At 47.8% G+C, this 22798-nt stretch overlaps 1 protein-coding gene across 7 annotated transcripts in view; it reads right to left on the bottom strand.

The window, feature by feature from the left end:
* Positions 1 to 22798, bottom strand: part of LOC118087583 (myelin-associated glycoprotein) — a 69551-nt gene that overhangs the window by 23859 nt on the left and 22894 nt on the right. For 2 of the 7 annotated variants that reach the window (XM_035120360.2, XM_035120365.2), the window contains exons 2-5: positions 20508 to 20581; positions 14884 to 15018; positions 10174 to 10272; positions 2319 to 2393 (exon numbers count right to left, since the gene is read on the bottom strand). In XM_035120360.2, coding sequence (XP_034976251.1) covers positions 2319 to 2367 — 49 coding nt within the window. In that variant the 5' untranslated portion in view covers positions 2368 to 2393; positions 10174 to 10272; positions 14884 to 15018; positions 20508 to 20581. Of the gene's footprint in view, positions 1 to 2318; positions 2394 to 10173; positions 10273 to 14883; positions 15019 to 20507; positions 20866 to 22798 lie in introns of those variants that run through there. The other 5 variants (XM_060275677.1, XM_035120361.2, XM_035120362.2 and 2 more) reach the window with 5 other exon arrangements.

The raw sequence follows: 22798 nt of genomic DNA, 5'->3' as shown, positions 1-22798 counted from the left end.
AATAAATCATCATCATCATCATCATCATTTAAGGCTCAGTCTAAGGTTGGCTGGTGCTGAAACAACATTTGAGCTGGGCTCTTCAGCTTGAGCCTTGCCTGGAGCTGTCCAAGGTACCAAGGAATCTTGGCACTTGCCTCATCTCACTAGGACCTACCGCAGGTTGGTACCTTCTAAATGCGTTGAACTACATCATCCCTGATCTCTGGTCGTTCTAACTGCGACTGATGGGAACTGTAGCTGAAAAGATCTGGAGGGCACCAGGTTGGAAAAGGATGAGCTAAACTTTGCTCTGCTTTGCCTTGCCTTGCTCTGGCTGCCTAAATCTGGACTTTTGCTTTAGGTCAGATCCCCTGTGCTGCTGAGGCCATTGCTTGCTTGCAACAGGAGAGTCTCTGCCCAACGAGTGCATCAGCTGTGTACAATACAACGATGGAGCAACAAAACACAGAAGTTTTAGCACAGGAGTGGGGAATATTTTTCAGTCCTAGAGCCACATTCCATAAGCCAGTGTTAGGAGGCCAAAACATGGGCAGAGCAATAGATGTGATACAGTAGGCTGCATACAAGCCATGTGCCTTGCAAAATCCATACCTCTCTCCATCTAGGCAAGTAAGAGGCAATATCACAGTTCCAGGATACATTAAGAATATCTGCCTGTGTGTGTGTGCGTGTGTAAGGCTATTATCATGCAGCCTGCAATGGAGGATTTGCAGTGCCACATCACAACCCTGGGTTTAAACGAGGTTTGAGTAAAGTGAGATGGGAAAGTCTCTGATGTGTTAGCTTTTGTAGGTGTTAGCTTTTTCTGTGTTGGCCTCTCTGCACCCATTTCTACTGTTTTATCCTTGTTAAAACTGGTTTCTTCCTTTCTTTGTTTAAGAAAACAACTCTCCTGTGTCTCGCCATCCCTGCTTTACTCAAACCTCTTCTGTTGTTTGAGTACAGTGAGAAGGAAGGAATGCTAAAAGGGGGGGGGAGGTTGTTTCAAGCTTCTCTCTCTTTCATTCCTCAATTGCCTGATGTCAGAGAAATAAAGGACCTGGGGCTCTCAAATATTCCATAGTACCTTCACACAATGTACTTCACTCCTGGTACCATGTGTTGTCTTCAACATGAAGTTCCAAATTCAATGTAGCAATTTAGAAGAAATGTTTTATTAACAAGCAAACACCCATACATGCACTTATAGCATCCATCAACTGAACTCAACCTTCTCCAACTGAAGAAGCTAACAAGCAGGCTACAGTTACAGCAAAATATATCAGGACAGGTTGTGTGTGCACAGAGGCGGCTGCAGAATAGATGAGAGCAGGCATGGGCCCAGGGGTGATCTATGTGCAAAGGAGAGCTGAGAAAAGTAAGGAGTAGGAGGAAAACAAGGAACAGAAGTGAAAATGAGGAGTGCAAAGGGGGATGTCGAAAGGCTGGGAGTAGGAGGCGTGGGAATGGGATTGAAGATGAAAGCAGGGGCATGAAAGGGTCTGAAGAGGGGACAGTAGCTTCATAACTGGGCAGAAGTTCACTCTAAAGGATGCTTGTTAGTTGCAATTCATTGGGGGGGGGAATGAACATGCAGGATGTTACCAGGGGTGTGGTTTGTGTGCAGGGGGGTGTTCCACAAAAGGAGCAAGTGAAGGCATGGACACAGGGATGAAGGTGAAAACGGGTGTATAGTGGAGCTGCAGAACAGAAGAAGGGTGTTGGGAAGGTGAAAAGCAAGCTTGGTGGCTCTATGTTCTGGGGAAAGGAATGGGGCTTTGTAAGCTGAGGGAGCAGGGGTGCAGCCCCTAGGAAGAACATAAGTACTGGATCAGATCAATGGCCAATCTAGTCCAGCATTCTGTTCTCAAAGCGGCTGCTCAGATGCAGGATCCGAGCACGAGAGTGCTCTCCCCACTTGTGATTGCCAGCAACTGGTGTTGAGGGTGTTACTGCCTTCCAACAGTGGAGGTGGAACATAGCCATTAGGGCCACAATGGCTAGTCTTATCCTCCACGAATTTGCCTAATCCAAGTTGGTGGCCATCACTGCCTCAAAGTCAGGGTGGGTGGGGGTGGGGGTGAGAAGGGCCAATGAGGGGCGTGTCACGGGAACTTGTGTGGCCTAGGGAGAGTCTTGAGGACCAGGTGGAAAGACCTGGGAGCTGCATTTGGCCCTCAGACCCTTGGTTCCTCACCCTTTGTTTAGCATGCCTCTGGAGGGTTCCCCATACATCCTTACACTTCTGGGGGGTCTGCATTTGGGATTGGAGGGTCACAGCTTTGCAGGCTATGAGAACATCAGAGGCGAGATTGTACCCTGCATCCGAGACATACCTTCAAACAGGACCCAGGAGACGAGGAGAGCTTTGTAGAAGCACTTCATGCTGTTATTACTTTGTAATGGTTGATCTAAGAAAAAGAAGAAGCAGCAGGTTTAAATCAACAGCATAAGAACAACTGCTTGGGCTTTCTGTAATATTTATCTATTTGTTCCCTTTATCTAGAGTGGCCGGCTGCAAAAGTGGGCTCCTGCACCTTGAATAGTAGTGCAGTTTGAATGTCAAGTTGTTAAAAGTGTAGTAGCCCCATCTGCACCAGCAGACTATGGCCATCCCCTCTGTTCCCTGGGTGGTGTACAAGATAAAACCCAATTCGACATCACCATTTCAGTAAAACAGGAAAGCACTCAAGCAACAAACGAAAACCAATCTGGAACCACAAAGCAAAGCAGAACATTCCAAAGCAGAGATCAGGAAATGAACAACAACAACAAAAATCACAGCAATAATCATAGCTGCCAAGTTATCCCTTTTTTAAAGGGATTTTCCCTTATGCTGAATAGGCTTCCTCGCGAGAAAATGGAAAACTTGGCAGCTATGGCAATAATCAATAATACGAAGAAAGAAAGGAAAAGGAATACACAGCTAAAACGGCAACAGGAAACCTGCAGCAGCAACCAGCAGAGATTAACACCATCCTCACCATCGTTGTGAAGTTGCCCTTCACCATAAGATTCCAGGTTACAACAATGTAGTCAATTGAAACAATTACAAATAGTTTTGGGGGATCTTTAGAGTTTTGTTGCATATAGCTTTCAAGCATAGGGACGCAGGTGGCGCTGTGGGTTAAACCACAGAGCCTAGAGCTTGCCGATCAGAAGGTCGGCGGTTCGAATCCCTACGACGGGGTGAGCTCCTGTTGCTCGGTCCCAGCAGCTCCTGCCCACCTAGCAGTTCGAAAGCATGTCAAAGTGCAAGTAGATAAATAGGGACCGCTACAGCGGGAAGGTAAACGGCGTTTCCGTGTGCTGCTCTGGTTCACCAGAAGCGGCTTTGTCATGCTGGCCCCATGACCTGGAAGCTGTACGCCGGCTCCCTCGGCCAATAATGCGAGATGAGCGCCGCAACCCCAGAGTCGGTCACGACTGGACCTAATGTCCAGGGGTCCCTTTACCTTTAGCTTTCAAGCATAATTTGCACAGGAAACCTGGCGGAGAGGTTACACAAATGAAAAACCCGCAAAAAGCCAGGCAGATTTTCTGCAACTTGGTTCAGTTTTACATCGTATGAGCTAAAAAAGGGGAACAAAGAGGGAGACCACCTGCTTCTCACTGGGATTTATGCGAAGATATTTTTATTTAACAGGGGGAATGGTTTCCATCTTAAAAACAATTTGTTTGGCAAGACGGAGCACTCTTGCGGAGAAGGGTATTCATTGTTTATTCACTCTGAAAATAATAAAATCTTTTTTTAATGGTTTAAAACAAATTGGGATGAGTTAGTAGAGAGCCAGTGGGATATAGCACTGGACTACTAGGACCTGGGAGAGAAGGGTTCAAATGCCCGCTTGGCTGTGAAGCATGGTGGATGACCTTGGCCAGTCATGTTCTCTCAGCCTAACCCACCTCGCAGGGTTGCTGTGAGGGGAAAATGGAGATGGTCTTTCAGATATGCCCCCTTGATCTCCTTGGGGAAAAGGTGGGATGGAAATTTGATAATCAATTATAAATTAAAATAATTCACCTCCAAGAAATAGGACTTGAACCCATGGCTTCAGCTTACAAGAAAGGAAGTTCTGACTCAACATCAGGAAGAGCTTTCTGACAGTAAGATCCAGTGCGGTGTAGTGGCTAAGAGCAGTAGACTCGTAATCTGGGGAACAGGGTTCACTTCCCCGCTCCTCCCCATGCAGCTGCTGGGTGACCTTGGGCTAGTCACACTTCCCTGAAGTCTCTCAGCCTCACTCACCTCACAGAGTGTTTGTTGTGGGGGAGGAAGGGAAAGGAGATTGTTAGCCGCTTTGAGACTCCTTTGTTGTTGTTGTTGTTGTTGTTGTTGTTGTTGTTGTTGTTTAGTCATTTAGTCGTGTCCAACTCTTCGTGACCCCATGGACCAGAGCATGCCAGGCACTCCTGTCTTCCACTGTCTCCTGCAGTTTGGTCAGATTCATGTTCGTAGCTTCGAGAACACTGTCCAACCATCTCGTCTTCTGTCGTCCCCTTCTCCTTGTGCCCTCCATCTTTCTCATCATCAGGCTCTTTTCCAGGGAGTCTTCTCATGAGGTGGCCAAAGTATTGGAGCCTCAGCTTCAGGATCTGTCCTTCCAGTGAGTGCTCAGGGCTGATTTCCTTAAGAATGGATAGGTTTGATCTTCCTGCAGTCCATGGGACTCTTAAGAGACTCCTCCAGCACCATAATTCAAAAGCATCAATTCTTTGGCGATCAGCCTTCTTTATGAGACTCCTTAAAGGGGACCCCTGACCATTAGGTCCAGTCGTGACCGACTCTGGGGTTGCGGCGCTCATCTCGCTTTATTGGCCGAGGGAGCCGGCGTACAGCTTCCACGTCATGTGGCCAGCATGACAAATCCACTTCTGGCAAACCAGAGCAGCACACGGAAACACCATTTACTTTTCCGCCGGAGCGGTACCTATTTATCTACTTGCACTTTGACGTGCTTTCGAACTGCTAGGTTGGCAGGAGCTGGGACTGAGACTCCTTAGGGTAGTGAAAAAGTGGGATATCAAATCCAAACTATTCTTCTACTCTTCTTCTGTTTGACAGTGGAATGGACTCCCTTGGGAGGTTGTGGACTCTCCTTCCTTGGAGGTTTCTAAGTGGAGGTTGGATGACCAATCTGCCATGAATGCTTCTGTTGGAATTCCTGCGTTGCAGGGGGTTGGACTAGATGATCCCTGAGGTCCCTTCTGAGTCTACAATTCTATGATTCTAGGGTGAACACACATGCAACCACACACACATCTGTCAGGGGTTAAAGGCCAGGGCTTTTAGCATTTGACAGAAGCCATGCAGTGCAGGTGCCAGGCACATCTCTGTGGGAAGGGAATCCCTCTGCTGAGACAATCCCCTCTCCCAGGCCACCACTTTTAAGGGTAATACCTGAGGGGGGGTTGTATGGAAGGAGATGGTCTTTCAGATATTTGGGGGTTTACGTTGCTTGAAGAATTTAATGTGTCACATGTGACACACTTTGGACCATTCAAGATGGCCTTCCACTAATGTGTTGGCCAGGGGTAAGGAACCCGTGACTCTCCAGATGTAGTTGGACTGCAAGTCCCATCGCCCTTCACCAGAACTGGGCTTGCAGTCAGGCTGCTACCTGGTCTCAGATGACAGTGATGATGGCACAGGAAGGCTGAGACCCAACCTGTGCAAATGTCCGATGTTGGCTGTGGATACTGAGCACACATGGTGGGGTGAGTATGTGTTTGCTGCCACAATCACACAACACACACACACACACACACACACACACACACACACACACACACACATGTATGAGACTGAACATCAGCACAAGAGTTTTGAGTTTGAGGATGAGCAAATATCTTTTTTTTTAAAAAAAAGTTCTTCTATCTAGGCATTTTAATTGTGACTTTTTATCTCCAGCTCCTATGCTATTCTGCCATCTGCTGTTTTGGATTGCAACAAATGGGACCTGTAGCAAAATGTTCGAGTGTGGAGTGTTCCATCTTATGGTTTATCTATTTTTATCTTTTAAAAAAATGTACAATCTGCCTAATTTTTCTCAGAAGAAACCAAAGGCAGCTAACAATTTAAAGCCACAACAAGACTCCACCCCCAACCCGGTGTTCACTTATTTTCCTTATTGTATGGGCACTGAACAGATACAAGTCTTATTAGGCTGCTTTGGATCCTATTTTGTCCTCCCCAAGCCCTGCTGATGCCTCATTCTTGCGCATGGATGGGTGCTGCTTTGGTTACCAAGGAGAACGGCATGCACAGGCTGAGCAATGATAACAGGAGGAACAATTGCTGTTTTATTGTACATACCTTGGAGTATTTTTTTTGTTTTATAATTGTATTCTTCTATTTATTGTAAAGCTCCACCACCACATAAGGGTTGGGTGCAAACACTTACATAATAGCTAAACAAAAGCCACCGTGGGACCATTTTTTTGGCTGAAGAATGGGATGAAAAATGCTTTATATGATGAGTAAATAAATAAATCTGTCCCCCTGCTTGATGTGCTCTGACGTTCCAGCAGAGGGCAGAGACACTTTACATGTTTTGCTCCTGCACACTTCTGTGGTATCTAAACAGAGGCATCAAATATATTTTGGTTACAGCAGGCCTGTATCGAACACACCAACTTTGGGCTTCTAGCCTTGCCAACTTACTTCCACTCCTGCTTTGGAAGGCTCCTGTGTGACAGGCAGAAATCCAGCAGTGAAGCTTTTCTCAGCATGCAGTTGGTGAAATAGAATCATAGAAATTTACGAGCTGGATGGGGACCCAAGGGTCATCTAGTCCAACCCCCTGCAATGCAGGAATCTCGGCTAAAGCATCCACCGTGACGGATGGCCATCCAACCTCTGTTTAAAAACCTCCAAGGAAGGAGAGTCCACTACCTCTCGTGGGAGTCTGTTCCACTGAAATGGTAGGGAGAAAGCTTTACCAGTTGAATTTCTGCATGTAGCTATTCAGAAAATGGTCAGTGGCAACTACTGGGTTGCCCAAGCCAAGTCCTGTGAGCTTTCTTGGGTTTGCATGCTCTCGGGGCTATGGTTGCAACCTACATTTCCAGAGAGTGGATCATCGATACAGGGTTGTTGACCCAGAGGTAGCTGGGAAATATTCCCATAGAATTGGAAGTGACCCTGAGGATCATCTAGTCCAACCCCCTGCAATGCATGAATATGCTGCTGTACCTTACAGGGATCTAACCTGCAACCTTGGCCTTGTCAGCACCATGCTCTAACATACTGAGCTATCCACCTGACCATTGATTGATTGATTGATTAATACCCCACCTTTCCTTCAAAGAGCTCAAGGTGGCATGCATGATGTTTTTCCTGCTCCTCATCTCATCCTCACAACAACCCTGTGAGGAAGGTGAGGCAGAAAGACAGTGACTGGCTCAGACAGTGACTGGCTCAAGGTCACCCAGTGAGCTTCATGGCAGAGTGGGGACGAGAACCCTGGTCTCCCAGGTCGTAGTCCAACACTCTAACCACTACACCACACCGGTTATTATTTGTAGGCAACTCTGCCTGTCACCTCTTCCCTCGAACGGCCAGTGAGCCAATCAGAAATGGAAGCACGACAGGGGCAGCTTTAATTAGCCCACCCACTAAATGGTCTTTTTTTTTTTGCCACACAGTCTACCAGAACTGAAATTCTTGCAAGAAAAAGAGATAGAAAGCAGATCTCAATTCATTCTGCATTTTGACATTGCTCTGTATAAGGAACTGCAGAGCAGTCCTAACTGTGTCGACCCAGCCAGAGATGCATTTTACTCCCAGGTAAGTGGGGTTACGATTGCAGCCTAAACTGGTGAGCTTTATTTCCGTTAAAATCCATGGGACTAACTTGTCTCATTGGTTTCAATGAGAACTTGAGTTCAACGAGTTTGGATCCATCCATTTGCACAGTTATTTTCCACATACTGGTAAGCACAATCCACTTCTCTGAGCAGCGAGATGTTCCAGGGACGCAGGTTTGATTACCCAGGTTTGATTTCCTTCGGAAGGAGGTCACTGGACGTTCACTGGCATTTTGTAACATTTGCATTGATTTACGTATCGGGCAGAGAAGGTGAAAGGTGTCATCGAAACAGTCCAGCAGCGAGGCAAAGTCGACTAAGGCCGGAGCGGATCTCTAGGGAGACAGCCAGCACCCTAAGAGGCTTAGAGAGCTCATACTCATCTCCTAGGTCTGCCTCAGGGATGGGCAAGCCTTTTCACTCTGAAGTGGGGCTGCTGCATTCCCTCATAGGCCACATTCTTTGCACATTTCAAGTGCTGTGATGTCACAAGAAATGGCTTCCCCCAAAGAATCCTGGGAGCTGTAGTTTGTTAAGGGTGCCAAGAGCGGCTAGGAGGCCCATCTATTCCCCTCCCAGAGCTACAACTCCTAGAACGATTTTAGCAATTGATTCCTCCTCACAGGGAACATTGCCTGAATTTGCCCTCTTCTTCTGCTGTTTCCCTGTACCTGTTCTAGATTGTAAGCCCCTCGGGGCGGGGAACTTGTCATACCTGTTCTTTGTAAAGGACCATGTACATCAGGGCTGGGGAACATCCCATTGTGGCCCTCCATGACTCTCTACGCGGCCCCAGGGGCTCTTTAGGCCACACCCATCTCCCCAGGCTCATACCCCTCAACCTATCTTGCTGCATATCCTTTTCCTGCATTTCTTGCCTGGATGGATGGTGTCCTCATATTGTGTACCCTTTGCTTGCCTAGAGGGCGAGAGGTGTCTGTGTACAAAAATAAGAAGCACATCCCAGAAGCTCCACCTACTTCTGCCTCTGGCCCCACCCACCATGGGAAAATGGCCCCTGGGAAGTTCACCACGAGGGAATACGGCCCTTTGTTTCCCCACCCCTGATGTATATACGTAGGTGGCAGCATAAATAAATGAATGAATGCTGCATGTCTTGACTTCCTTCCAGAGGGCCTTCTTGGTAGTGGCGCCTACCCTGTGGAACGCCCTCCAATCAGATGTCAAGGAAATAAACAGCTATCTGACTTTTAGAAGACATATGGAGGCAGCCCTGTTTAGGGAAGTTTTTGATGTTTGATGTTTTATTGTGTTTTTCATATTCTGTTGGGAGCCGCCCAAAGTGGCTGGGGAAATACAGCCAGATGGGTGGGGTATAAATAAATTATTGTTGTTGTTGTTGTTGTTGTTGTTGTTGTTAGCATCAGAATCATCGCTGGCTAACTAGGGTTTTCCAAAATAGCCACCCGCCTTCCAGGTGAGTCTCCAACCAATTCCTGGTCATTGTCGGCCATTTTTGTTCCCATGGAAACACATCCTTGGGTGTGGGTGGGTGGGGGAGTTAATAGCACTCTTTCGTCATGTCCAGGTATTTATTGCCTCTGCATATTTCCCCATGGGGAGCCCTGCTCACAGAAATCTAATTGCTCAGGGAACACATAACAATACAGAGAGTTATGGCATAAAATATCAGAAATTCTGCTTGCAGGATATGGGTTCTCCTTGGTGCAGATTCTAATGACATTTGATTTACATTCAATCTCTATTACTGCTACAAGGGTCCTCTGTATTTCCAGGCAGACTCAGCAAGAATATCATATGCATAATCCGCCCCTCCGCCCCCAGTTGTGAGTCGTCTCAGGGAATGTTGCCAGTCGTCTCAGGAAATAATAAAATAACTGAAATGTTATGCCTGGAACAACTGATTACTAATTCTCAATGTGGCAAAAAGCACCTGCATTTAATAGATTCTTGGGAAATTACACTTATAAACCCAACTGTTGCCAGGAACATAGGCAGCATGGTTGTTATCGAAAAGTATGATTTATTTTATTTTCTACCCGAATCAGCCAGTAAGTTGCTCCATAACAGGGCACATTCAAGTTCCATGCAGAAAGCAATTGCATTTTTCAAGTTTAGAAAGTGTTACGGTAAGTTTCTAGTCCTTATTGTTCCAGCAGCTACAGCAGAGAGCTGAATTTTGGAGATGTTGTTGGTGAAGCACCCCCACACTCCTCACTTATGAGAAAGGAAAAGCAAATGAATTTGCAAGCATAGCAGCATGGTGTAGAAAGATAAAATGTCAACCAGTAACACATGCAAGAGAAGAACACTCACAAAGGGATCATAGCTGAAATTGTTTTCATCCCACCCTCCTTGTACTGACGGAAAATCTTAAGCCTGTGAGAAAAGATGACTCACTCAAGGGAGTTCAGATGTTCTGCGGTGGAGCTGAGGACCTAAGCAGAAGACCTTCAGAGCTACTGTTCTTGACTTCCAAGAGGTTTCAGGTTGACCACACTGAATAGAGAAACACTGCCAAGTTAGTAGGGCTTTTGACATTTCCGTCAAACTGTTTCCCCTCCCCCAAATTATCTGAAAAGATTTTGAGACCCTTGTTCCTAAAACCAACAAATGTTCCATCCTAGCAAGATGGAAAAGGCTCTCTCAGTGTAGAGTTAAGGGCCCTTCTGTGACATCACTAGCCAGCAGACCAATCAACTTGTTTCCCCAGTTGCACAGGTAGGCTGTTGCTGTGACACCAGCAGCCAGTAGACCAATCCACTTCTTCTCTCCTGTAACAAATGCATTTTTGCCCACTGGACCATCTAACCCAACACTGACTACACTGACTGGCAGCAGGAGCTGTCCAGGGTTCCAGGCACTTCCTGGAGATGCTGAGGATTGAACCCGGGAGCTTCTTCATGCAAAGCAGAGGGGAAATCCTAGCATTGCTATATGCAAGGCAGATTTAACTTCCAAAAAGCCCAGACGGAGTCCAAACATTCACAGCATGGGGGCGGGGGGCGGGGAGAGAGAAACCCACACTCAGCTACAACATTCATGGGATGACCTTGATTCAAACTGCCTAGTTAACCCACCTCACAGGGATGTTGTGTGAGGATAAAAGTGGGAGCAACCAGGAGAGGGGGTGGGGAGAGAAACAGAAGATCTATGCATGCCACACTGTGCTTCTTGGAGATACAGTACAAATGAAATATATACTTGCAAGTCAGGCCCACTTGCTCCCATTCAGAGTTCCAGCCACTTGATTCTTTCCCAATCATTGCGCCTCCAACAATAATTCAGCAATCTGTACCCACTGAGCATGCTCAGTCAACATTTGACTCTTTTTTTTTGTGGTTATGCAAACATCGGTGTTTCCCTGAGTCTGCCGACATCTTCCTCTTCTGAGGGTGTCTCTGCGGGTGGTGCTGTTTTGGCTTCATAAGGACCAGGACTTGGAGAAGGGAAACGGCTATTTAGCATACCTGATTGCAAGATAATTATTGCAGAAAAGGCAGGGCTCCCTTCTGTTCCTAGGCACAAAGCCCTTTAAGTGGCTTTGAGTACAGTCGCGATCTGAATACACTTGAAAAAAGAAAGCTGAAGGAAACTGATCACAGCCGCCGAGATCAAGAAAAAGGCAATTCTTGCCATTTCAAATCCCTGCTAGGTTTAATATGCCAAGACACCAGATACTATGATAACTCATAGACACAAGATACTGCAATAGCTTGCTGGGCTTCTCAACATCTCCATTTCAATGATTTACCAGCAAGGCATTCTGAGCTGAGCCAGCAGCCATTGCCAAAGTGGGGGCGACTCCTTACACAGATGCCCAGATTGGGGAGTAGGGAGAAAAGGCCAAAGGAAGGCTTGCAAAATAAACAGGCTCACCACCTCATATGGCTCTCATCCCTAAGGCTCATCAGGACTGCTGCTCGGGTGGCAGGCAGAGCCAACTGTACATTCAGTACGTTTCCGAGCACCGTTCAAAGTGTTGGTGCTGACCTTTAAAGCCCTAAATGGCCTTGGTCCAGTATACCTGAAGGAGCATCTCCACCCCCACCATTCAGCACGGACACTGAGATCCAGCACCAAGGGCCTTCTGGTGGTACCCTCGTTGCGAGAAGCCAAGTTGCAGGGAACCAGGCAGAGGGCCTTCTCGGTGGTGGCGCCCGCCCTGTGGAACGCCCTCCCCTCAGATGTCAAAAACAGCTACCAGATTTTTAGAAGACATCTGAAGGCAGCCCTGTTTAGGGAGGCTTTTAATGTTTAATTGATTATTTTATTTTATTTTTCTGTTGGAAGCCACCCAGACTGGCTGGGGAAACCCAGCCAGATGGGCGGGGTATAAATAATATATTATTATTATTATTATTATTATTATTATTATTATTATTATTATTATTATTCAGGCTCCTAATCGGGCCTACCCTGTGGCAGCCAAGGCAGTGGAGAGATCCTCCTTTGCTGCTTCCGCTGCATCCTCAAAGCAACTTCTGGTGGCATTGCTGTACGTGATCCAGAGGTTGGCTACTCCTGACCAGAGGAGTGGAAGCCTTCTAACTGAATGGCTGACTGCTTTGAGGATAAAGTCGCTCAGTTTCGCAGTGATTCAGACACTGTTGCTGCGACATTGCCTGCTGAGGTCTCCAGCGCCGTGTTGGGGGAACTAGTTCCAATTCATGTGGCCTGAGGATGTGGGCAGGATTCTCGCAGTGCTGAGCCAGACCACCTGCTCATTGGATACTTGCCCATCCTGGTTTATTAAAGCTAGCTGGAGTGGGGTGACTGAATGGGTCACAGGATTGGTGAATGCATGGATTGAGTGGCTGCCCACTGCTTTCAAAGAGGCGGTGGTGCATCCCCTTCTTAAAGGAAGTAGTAACTATAGACTGGTTGCCAATACCTCTTTGTTAGCAATGGTGATGGAGAGGGTGGTTGTGGAACAGATTCTGATATCCCCGGATGAGCCTGATTACCTAGATCTGCTATGATCTGGGATCAGGCGCGGTTTTGGAGCCAAATCAGCCTTTGTTACCTGAATGGATTACTTTTGTCATGAGAGGGAGCGTGAGATCACCGTATCTCATATATAGTGGCACCTCGGGTTACAGACTCCGCATATTCGGAAGTAGTACCTCAGGTTAAGAACTTTACCTCAGAATGAGAACAGAAATCGCATGGCGGTGGTGCGATGGCAGCAGGAGCCCACATTAGCTAAAGTGGAACCTCAGGTTAAGAACTGTTTCAGGTTAAGAATGGACCTCTGGAACGAATTAAGTTCGTAACCAGAGGTACCACTGTATGCCCACTTAACTGCTTCAATATGTGGAACTGCTGCTGTTACAGGTAATAAAAATAATTCCACATTTGTAAGAAATCCAACTTTTGGAACTCCCTGCCTATTGACACCAGGCAGGCATATTCCCTTTACTCTTTTTGGGCACCTGCTAAAAACATTTTTATTCAGACAAGCCTATCCAGACATGTCTAATGCTGACAAATTTTAATCGGGAGTGTGATAGCTATAGACCAGTTGTAATGAATAAGGGAAACCACTCTGATACTTTCCGGTATATAGCTATGTTTTACAAATAATCAACAAAAACAATGAATAATCTTAGGAGAAAGGAACAGGAGGCAGTGTCTTTCTTACTTCAGCATAGCAGAGAGACATTCAGCCAAACGTACAGAGGAAAACTCCCTCAGAACTACACAGCCAGTCAGAGAATGTGCTACCTCAGTGAAGATCATGCCACTCTGCCCAGTTGCTAAGCTGCATCTCCACTCTTGTCTAGTTGACTAACATTAACCCTTACATTACAAACTAAATGACCCCTGCTTTTGCACTTCCAACAAGTCCAGCAACATCTGGAGACTGAAGAAGGCTGGAGAACGCTGTAACTACCGCCGGGTCCTCAGAACATCCCAAACCAAGATGGCTGCCGGATGGAGGCCCCTGGTGGCACAGTGGGTGGTGCAGGCCCTTTTCACGCATTTCCCCCTCCCCACCAGCAGCCGCACAATGTCAGCCTGTGGCATCAGCCTCAGGCGAAGATCTGCTGGGAAGCAGCAGGGAGCAGAAAACAAAAGCAGCAGAAGAAGAAAACACACAGGCTCCTATTGTTGCTTGGCTGATGGTGACACCCACTTGCCTGCCTCTGTCGCAAACTGAGGCACAAGAGCAGGCTTGATCCTGGCTGGGTGCGCCCTGCGCCCCGCGTCAAACGCACAACAAGAGCCACCTGTGCAGTTATCAATACACCTCTTGTTTCTCCGACACTCCCCTCCTGCAACGGTCCCTTGTCATCTCTCCTTTGCACCTCTCCTTCCTACCCCCACAGAAATGTCCAGGCCATACAGCAAAACCTTCTCCCTGCACACAGCTCACCTCCTGTCTTTGAGAGCGAGGCGGTCTCTGTCCCTTTTTTAAGGGAGGGCCTTTCTTGTGTCCGAATACCACCGATTCAGAGCGGTCCACCGCAGAGCAGCAGACCCCTCTCCTTCCTCTGGCCATTCCTTAGGGCTGATTTGTTTATGCCGAACTTTCCTCTCTGCATCCAATCCACACACATCCTCTCCTCCTCCCATCCCCGGCAGCTCAGATGAAGCTGATACTTAATCAGAGACACTGACACTGGTCTGTAACACTTAATCCTCAAATGGTTAAGGGCAATCAAGCAGGCAAGGTGGGGGGGGAATGGGGTTCTAGAATGCAATGGGATGTGAGAACGTGGAGGAGGAGTGCCTCTGAGGGCATGCAGAGGGACATCCTCTTGCTAGCGTTGCACCAAGCACTCCACCAGTCTGAGATTAAGTGGAGGAGTGTTAGTAGTCAATATAGGAAAGTTTTGGGTGATATAGCTCAGTGGCAGAGCATCTGCTTTGCTTGCAAAAGGGCTCAGCATCTCCAGGTAGGGTCGGCAACATAAAACTCTGGATTGCTGCTGCCAGTCAGTGCAGACAGTACTGGGCTACAGGGACAAGTGGATCTGACTGTGTTCCTAAGGTCTGAGCCCTGCCCCCAGATTCTTTTCAGGACCCTCATGGTCCCTTCCAACTCTATGATCTTCTGTGATTAACTCTTCTGTGAAAGTGCAAAGAAATAAAAGTCTGTGGTACCTTTAATAGTGGTGTTGAAGAGGGGCTGTCAATCTTGCAGGACACGCTGGGGCTGCTAAGCCCTCTCTCTCCTGGTCTTCTCTATCCAGCGTGAAGTTAAAAGGGCATGGCCGTTCTTTTTTTACATCTGCCCACCTTAGAAATGAAGCAGAGCAGGGCCCATCAGGACAGTGAAGAGGGAGGATAATCTAAACACGACAAAATGATATGTGTGGATCTATGAGCGCACACACATCAGGGCTAGGGAACCTGTGACTCTCCAGAGGTATAGTGCCCAGATCAAGGAAGTAATAAATAGCGCCACTCTATTCTGCCTTAGTCAGACCATGCTTGGAATACTGTGTCCAGTTCTGGGTGCCATAATTTAAGAATTGACAAGCTGGAACGTGTGCAGAGGAGGGCAACCAAGATGATCAAGGCTCTGGAAAGCAAGCCTTATGAGAAACGGTTGAAGGAGCTGGACATGTTTAGCCTGGAAAAGAGGAGACTGAGAGCAGATCACGGAAACATAGAATTGTAGCGTTGGAAGGGACTTAAGGGTCATCTAGTCGAATCCCCTGCAATGCAGGAATCTCAGCTAAAGCATCCCTGAGATATGATAGCCACCTTCAAATATCTTAAGGGCTGTCACATGGACGATGGAGCAAGCTTGTTTTCCCCTGGTCTGGAGGGTAGGACTCGATCCAATGGCTCCAAGTTGCAAGAAAGGAGATTCCAACTCAAAATCAGGAAGAAATTTCAGTAAGGGCTGTTCAACAGTGGAATGGACTGCCTTGGGAAGTTATGGACTCTCCTTCCTTGGAAGTTTCTAAACAGTTCTATCTGTTTGGGATGCTTTAGCTGAGAATCTAGCATTGCAGGGGGTTGGACATGATGACCCTTGGGATCCCTTCAACTCTACGATTCTATGATTCTGTGTTGCTGGACTCCAGTCAGCATGGCCAATGCTCAGAGATGGTGGAAGCTGTAGTTCAGAAACATCTTCTGTGTCACACCTTCCTCACTCCTAATGTATACTATTATGTATTAAGTGAACTGCAGACCCACTATTCTACATATACCCTGTGCTTGCTTGTGGCATGCTTCTTTACCAGCAGCTGCAAATCCCACCCTCTGGGAGGGCCATGGTTCACTCCTGCCTTGCATCTCCCTTTAATACAGCACCTGGGAGCTTCCATTTTTATTTCCCACAATGCCACTGGTGTTGCATCACTCCTGGGCACTGTGGGAAATCAAAATGACTGCTCTCAGCTGCACCATGTTTTCATTAAGAAAGCTGTTGCAACTCAAGAGGGAATAAGTTTTACAAATAAGGCTCCAGTCCTAAGCACACTTGTTTGGGAGTAAGCCCCACGGAACACAGTGAGGTCTTTGTCTAAGAACATGCCCAGGATCGGGGATGCAGAAATGCAAGGCTTGTGAAGGGCTACAGTGCAATGCCTGCCTGCCTGCCTGTTTGGCTTGAAAGTCTGTACAGCTAAGCTTTGGGTGGGCTTAGCGTATTGACATATTAGCCTCGAAAAATAGAACATTGATTTGCATGTGCTGATTTATATGCACAGATGCAAATTTAGAAAATTATTACTATCCTGTCATTTAAATTGAATTATGCTGCTTCTCACCATAGTGGGAAAGGCTGTTGGTACCTCCAGACTATTTGGGGGGGAGGGATTCAGACCCATACCGGACATTTAAATGTGTGCAATTGAAGTGTTGCCCTCATGCCCTTTTTAGGGTTCTTCTTCATTTTGAAAGAAGCCCTTCAAACAGAGGACACCTTCAAAGAAAGGACCATACCCTACAATGCAGGACACAGGGCCACCCTAGTACAACGCCCAGCAAAAGTAGCAAGAGTAGCCAGTTCTCGCCTCTCCCTGTGCCTGCCTGCAAATCTGGCAAAATACTTGACTTGTGGCAGCTGAGCCATCAGCTGGTTGCTGCCAGGGCAGCTGCAGAAGGTCTTGGCAGGGCTGCCCTGGTGCTTTCAGCTCCTGCCTGCTCCCAGGGCTTGCTCAGGTTACAAACACAGGGAGATCTTATCGCAAGGGCACCCACAGGATGCAAAGGAGCTGAGAAAGCAGGGTGGGCGGGTGGCACGGGCATGAAAACGACAGGAAAATTGTGTGTGTGTTTCTTGAGGTTTGAGAAAGAGGCTGCTTAAGAAGGAGGGATTAGCTGGGAAAGGCGATTAAAAAGATGGAGAGTTTGGCTGCCTTTCCCTCTCTGAGAGGAGGAGAAAGGATCTCGCTGGTTCACTGAGAAGCTGGAGGAAAGGGGCTGGCATCCTGATGTCCTGTTGCAGAAATTATCTGTAAATCTATAGCCACACTGGTTGTTTGGGTTCGGGTTTGCTGGAGAGATGGAACGACCAACAGAACCTGGATCTATTTAGAATTCCTTGCCTCTATTCCTTCTGGAATTCCTTCATACATTCTCAGCCAAATTTGTGGTGCTGCAGATAGATTAGAACACATGACGTTTCACCCAACCTGCTCCTCAACTCCCTGCCACAAGATTTGGGGTGCTTTTTAGGGAGGGCCAGCAGGACTTCCCCGTGCCCCACCATCCTCGTGTTTCAGATCATATGCAATTGCTCCTCAAGAACGCCTGTTATTTCTGCTCTGCACGCTGTTGCAAGCTGGAAGTGAGCCCTAAGTCAGAGGTGACTAACCTGTGGTCCTACAGATGCTGTTGGGACTCCCAACTCCCATCAGCCCCAGCCAATGGCAAGGGGTGATGGGAGTTGTAGTTCAGCAACATCAAGAGGGCCCCAAGATCCCCACCTCTGCCCTGAGCTAACTCTGTAGGACTTACTTCCCAGCAGATAGGCACAAGATTGCAAAGTTATTTATTCAATTTAGGGCACTGTCAACTAAGTCCGCCCACCGGTGATCCTGTGATGTGTCACAACATAATTTAAAACAAAAATTGAAACAACAATCCAGGCAAAATAAGAGTGAGTCATAATATATATTAAATATACAGAAATCATTGGACATGGGTAATTTAGGGCCATTTTTCTAAATGCAAGCAAAACTCAGAATAAAAATTCCAGCACATCAATGTGTAGCAGGGGACTAACATCCCATAAATCCCTGGACAAATATTGGCACAAATTATACTTCCAAGAGGAGAGCACTCCATATTGAGGGTGCAACCATGGAAAAGGCCCTGTTCTGATGAACGCCCCCTGGTGGTGGGACTGTGACATTGGTGGTGGTGGTTACAGGTGTAGCTTGCCCAGTGAGGTGGAGATGCAGGGATAGCCTTCTGGCAGGTGTGCCAGGTAGGCTCCTCCAGTGCCTCTGACCCTGGGAGACCACTCCTGTGGCTCTGCCCCACAAGGAAAGCTGCTGCCTTGTGTTGCTATAATATAGCGATGGATAGCGAGTGACCCTTCAGGTCCCAACAGCCCCAGCCAGCATAGAAGATGTGCATGGACGATGGGAGCTGGAGTCCAGCAACATTTGGAAAGTTACAAAAAAGGAAAGAGGCCTGCGTTCCAGATCTGCAGGTCAAAAGCACACCTCTTTTTCCTATTCTGTTTTAATAAAATTGCTTTATTAAAATCTGTTTAAAGAAAATTGCTGAAGTTGTCACCATCTATGCTTTTGTGGCGGCGGGGAGGACAGGTGTATTCTGCTTTCTAGCATCTGAAACTGCAATCCCTAATTCGGCAGGAAAGCGGGGGCCCTCTTGATGTTGCTGAATTACAGCCTCCGTCACCCTGACCACCGGCCATGCTGACTGGGGCTCCTTGGAGGTTTGTAAGCAGAGGTTGGATGGCCATTTGTCACGTGTGATCTAGCTGAGATTCCTGCATTGGACTAGATCACTCTCATGGTCCCTTTCCAGCTCTAAACTCTGTGAACTTCCAGAGAGCCACAGCTGTCTGATCCCTACGTTACAGAGAGTAAGTACTATAAAACCCCAGTGGGATTTCCTTCTGAGTGGGCATTCATTGGGTTGCTCTGATACACATTTCAAGAACAGACCACGGAATCCTGTTGAAATCTGCTCCCCCACGAAATTGCCGCCCCTTTCTCTACAGACATCTGAAATGACAGACAGGCATGCCGTGTCCCTTTAGGGCTCTCCACGCTCCATTTTGAACACCTCCGCCCTCTCATCATTGTCCTCTGCCACCTCCCCTGCCTTGGATGTCAGTCTGTCCACCCAGCCTTTCAACGGCGCTCCTGCCCAGTCCCATCAAGATAACTGTCAGCAGAAGCTCTGTTTCTTCCTCAACGAAGGGTCCATCTCACCCCCAGAGCCAAGGGAAACAAACCCCCTTGGGGATGGTTAGGGTGGATGTCTGTTCAGACCTATCAATCTAGAGGATCAGGGCCCTTTCGTTTCCCAGGGGCTGGCATCACCCTACCTCCCCCCAGACAGGCTTCACTTGGATAAACAAGCTGCTTGTCCCCGTTTGCAGAGCAAACAAAACAAAGCACATTTGTGTCTCCTTCCAGAATGGAGAACAGTCGCAGGAGGCAGGCATGATTTATAGACAGGCTTCTTTAGCCAGCGCAGCTCCTGCCCTGACCTCTGTGGCCCCAAAGCACCGGGAGCTACAGTAAAGCCAGACTGCTCACGTTCACCTCCAGACCAGTTTTGCCGCCTCTGTCTGCCTCGTGGGTCTGCATAGTTTCAGGCAGAGAGAGGGCTTTTTAAAAAAAACAGGCGATGCCAGGAATTGAACGGGGGACTTTCTACCTGCAGAGCTCACATTGTAACACTGTGCCAAGGTCTCTCTTCCTCCCTAGGACAGAGAGATACGCAAGAAACAGGGACCCAGACCAGGGCCGAATACCAAGCTATTTCACTGCCTTAGATGAAGATCAATCCTTACCCCAGATTTCCCCCCCCTCCCAGTTACGACGTCTTTCCCCTGATCTGGCCAAGTTGACAGGCACATTCGTTCCATCCAGTTTGTATGGAGCAAGGGAGTTGCAATCAGGAAAAAAGCATGATGGAGGGAGCCAATTGGCCCCAAACCTCCAAGCCTGCTGTCCCAAGGGGCAGAGGAGAACTTGAGACTTCTAGGCAACTCCCTGTACTGGTGATCAGGTTGGGCAGGACGTAAAGGGGTGTCAGCAAATATATTGCCCATGGTTCTGCTAATGTGACGTAAGAAGGGGCAGAGGTTCCTAGTGGGCTCAGCAACTTATTCATTTCATGTATAGCCCACCATTCTTCCAAAGAGCTCAAGGTGGCATGCATGGTTTACCCCCACCCTGTTTTTATTATCCCCCAAACAACCCTGCGAGGTAGTTTAGGCTGAGAGACATGGACAAGCCAGAGGTTACCCAATAGGCTTTTGCAACAGGGTAGAGATTTGAACCCTGTTCTCCCAGACCAACAACAGCCAAACCCCCACACCACACTGGTTGTTTGCATGTGGGGCATCTACCCACCAGGGACAGAGCCTAGAGCAGAGTTTGAGACAATGCTTCCACCAGGACTGCTGGGTCTGGAAACCCAGCTTGCAAACAAGCACCCCCTTCTGGTTTTTATATTCCGGCTGGGCTTAATCTTAAGAAAACAACTCTACAAGAACCCCTGAAGGGGTCCTGTCCAAACTCTACAGAGACAGAAACTCCCACTGCTCTGATGAAACTTACCTTTTAGCAGCGTCTGCTGGCGTTCTCTCCTGTTAATGCTTCCAGCATCGAGTTTGGATGAACTGGGTGGGGATCTGGAAGGAAAAGAGCAAGCTGAACCGGGTTGCCTCGGGAAGCAGAAGGGCAAAAAACACCTTGGAGTCAGCAGATGGAAGTGGAGCCCCTGGTTCTGATGCTGCTGGCAGGGCACTTGGGCCTGATGGACAGCAGCAAAGAGGGATGATGGAGTCCTAGCCAGAGTTGAGGGGATGCTGCAGACCCTTCTGTCCCAGGACAATTGCCACCCTGCTTGTGGCCTTCCAAGAGATCTCAAGGGTGGCTCAGCATCCGTAGGTGGAATCTGGGCAGAGCAGGCAGCTTCCTGGGCACGCGAGTGTCAGTGGGTGCCCGACTATGTTAGCTCTGCATTTCTGCAAGTGGAGCCCACACACAAATTCCACCGGCTATGTGTGCGTGTTGAGGAGAGGGGGGGGGAGAGTGAAAAGACAGGCTGCTGCAAGGGGGGGGAGAATGCTTGGCTTAGTACATTGGCTGCTTCTCTCGCAGCACATCTTCCTTCCTCTCTTGTGGGTGGATGTGATTTGGGCTGGGCCCTGGGACTCCACTAAAAGGAGCCGGTTTTTAATTCTCATCCGACTGCTCTCCTGCTTCTAGCAGTGTGCCATTATCTAGCAATCAGCTAAATACCTGTTATCCTGAGCAGCTTGCCTGCATGAGAGCAGCATGAGATCTTAGCTTCTGCACTGAATTCTGGGAGAGGGGCCGAGATCTGCATGAGCGACCAGAAACATAGGAAGCTGTTTTTCCTTCCGGACCCCTGAACTGGTTTACGATTGACTCTCCAGGGGTCTCGGGAAGGAGAGGGCCTCCCCCATCTCTGGACTGCTGCCTTTTCACTAGACTTGCCAGGGAGGGACTGGAGCTTTCGCATGGAAAATGTGTGCCCTACCGCTGAAAGTGCCTGCGGGCCATCAATATTTTGCGGGAGAGATTAAAGTGCAAACCGGAATGTTAGGGGCCCCTCCAGATTGGTGGATTTTTTAAAATGTTGGGTACATTCTACAGCATGTTCTTAACAGAATAAGGCCCCATCTGAACTATGCATTTAAAACAGCATCATATATACTACTTTACACAGTCATGGCTTCCCCGAAAGAACACTGGGAACTGTAGTTTGTTCAGGGTGGTTACAGTTGTTAGGAGATCTGTATTTCTCTCCCAGAGCTGCAATTCCCAGAGTTCCCTGGTAAGAGAGACTGGATTGTTAAACAGTTGTGGAAGTTGTAAACCAGGGATAGGCAACCTCAGGCCCGTGGGCCAGATGCGGCCCAGTTGCCTTCTCAATCTGGCCCACGGACTGTCCGGGAATCAGCGTGTTTTTACATGAGTGGCTGGGGAAACCCAGCCAATGGGCGGGGTATAAATATTATTATTATTATTATTATTATTATTAGTAGTAGTAGTAGTAGAATGCGTGCTTTTATTTAAAATGCATCTATGGGTTATTTGTGGGGCATAGGAACTCGTTCAACCCCCCCCCCCCCAATATAGTCCGGCCCACCACATGGTCTGAGGGACGGTGGACCGGCCCACGGTTGAAAAAGGTTGCTGACCCCTGTTGTAAACCTATGAAGGGAACTGGGTTCTCCTAACAACTCTCACCCTTAACAAACTACAGTCCCCAAGATTCTTTGCAGGAAGCCATGGCTGTTCAAACGGATACAATATTGCATTAAATGTATAGTGCAGACGGAGCCTATTATTGCAATAGCAGTGGATTTATTCTGCTTCACTTTGTTCTAGGATGCTTCCCCAATGCTACTACTTTACAAGCTGTCTGGAAGGGCTAGTGTAACTAAAGCAGGACAAAAATAAGTAAACCGGAACATTTTGGGTATGAAAAGCTACAGGATTTCAGAGGGAGGTTACGGGACGTGCACTGCTTAAAAATGAAGCAGGGTGTCCACTCTGAAACTTTTGCAGGGTCGAACAGCATTGAAAGTGGGAACATGTGCAGCTGCCATATGTAATAGCATCAAGAGCACAACTCATCATGAATGTGCAACCCAAAAGGATGTCTGGAGGGGCTGTTGGTTTGTGCATTTAAAGTGGATTAGAACAAATCTCCGCTAAAAATGAACCAGACTGCTTGCTGTTAGGAAAGTGAAGGGGAAATGCGTAGGATGAACCTGCAATCAATGGGAAGACATGTAAACACCCCACCAGCAAATCAAGATGAGTGCAGGATGAATGCTCATTGTCATATAAACAAAACAAAACAAATCACACAA

The sequence above is a fragment of the Zootoca vivipara genome, chromosome 6, assembly GCF_963506605.1.
Source record: "Zootoca vivipara chromosome 6, rZooViv1.1, whole genome shotgun sequence".
NCBI classification, from domain to species: domain Eukaryota; kingdom Metazoa; phylum Chordata; class Lepidosauria; order Squamata; family Lacertidae; genus Zootoca; species Zootoca vivipara.
The sequence above is the reverse complement of the archived record's forward strand: the minus strand, read 5'-3'. Positions and strand labels throughout refer to the sequence as shown.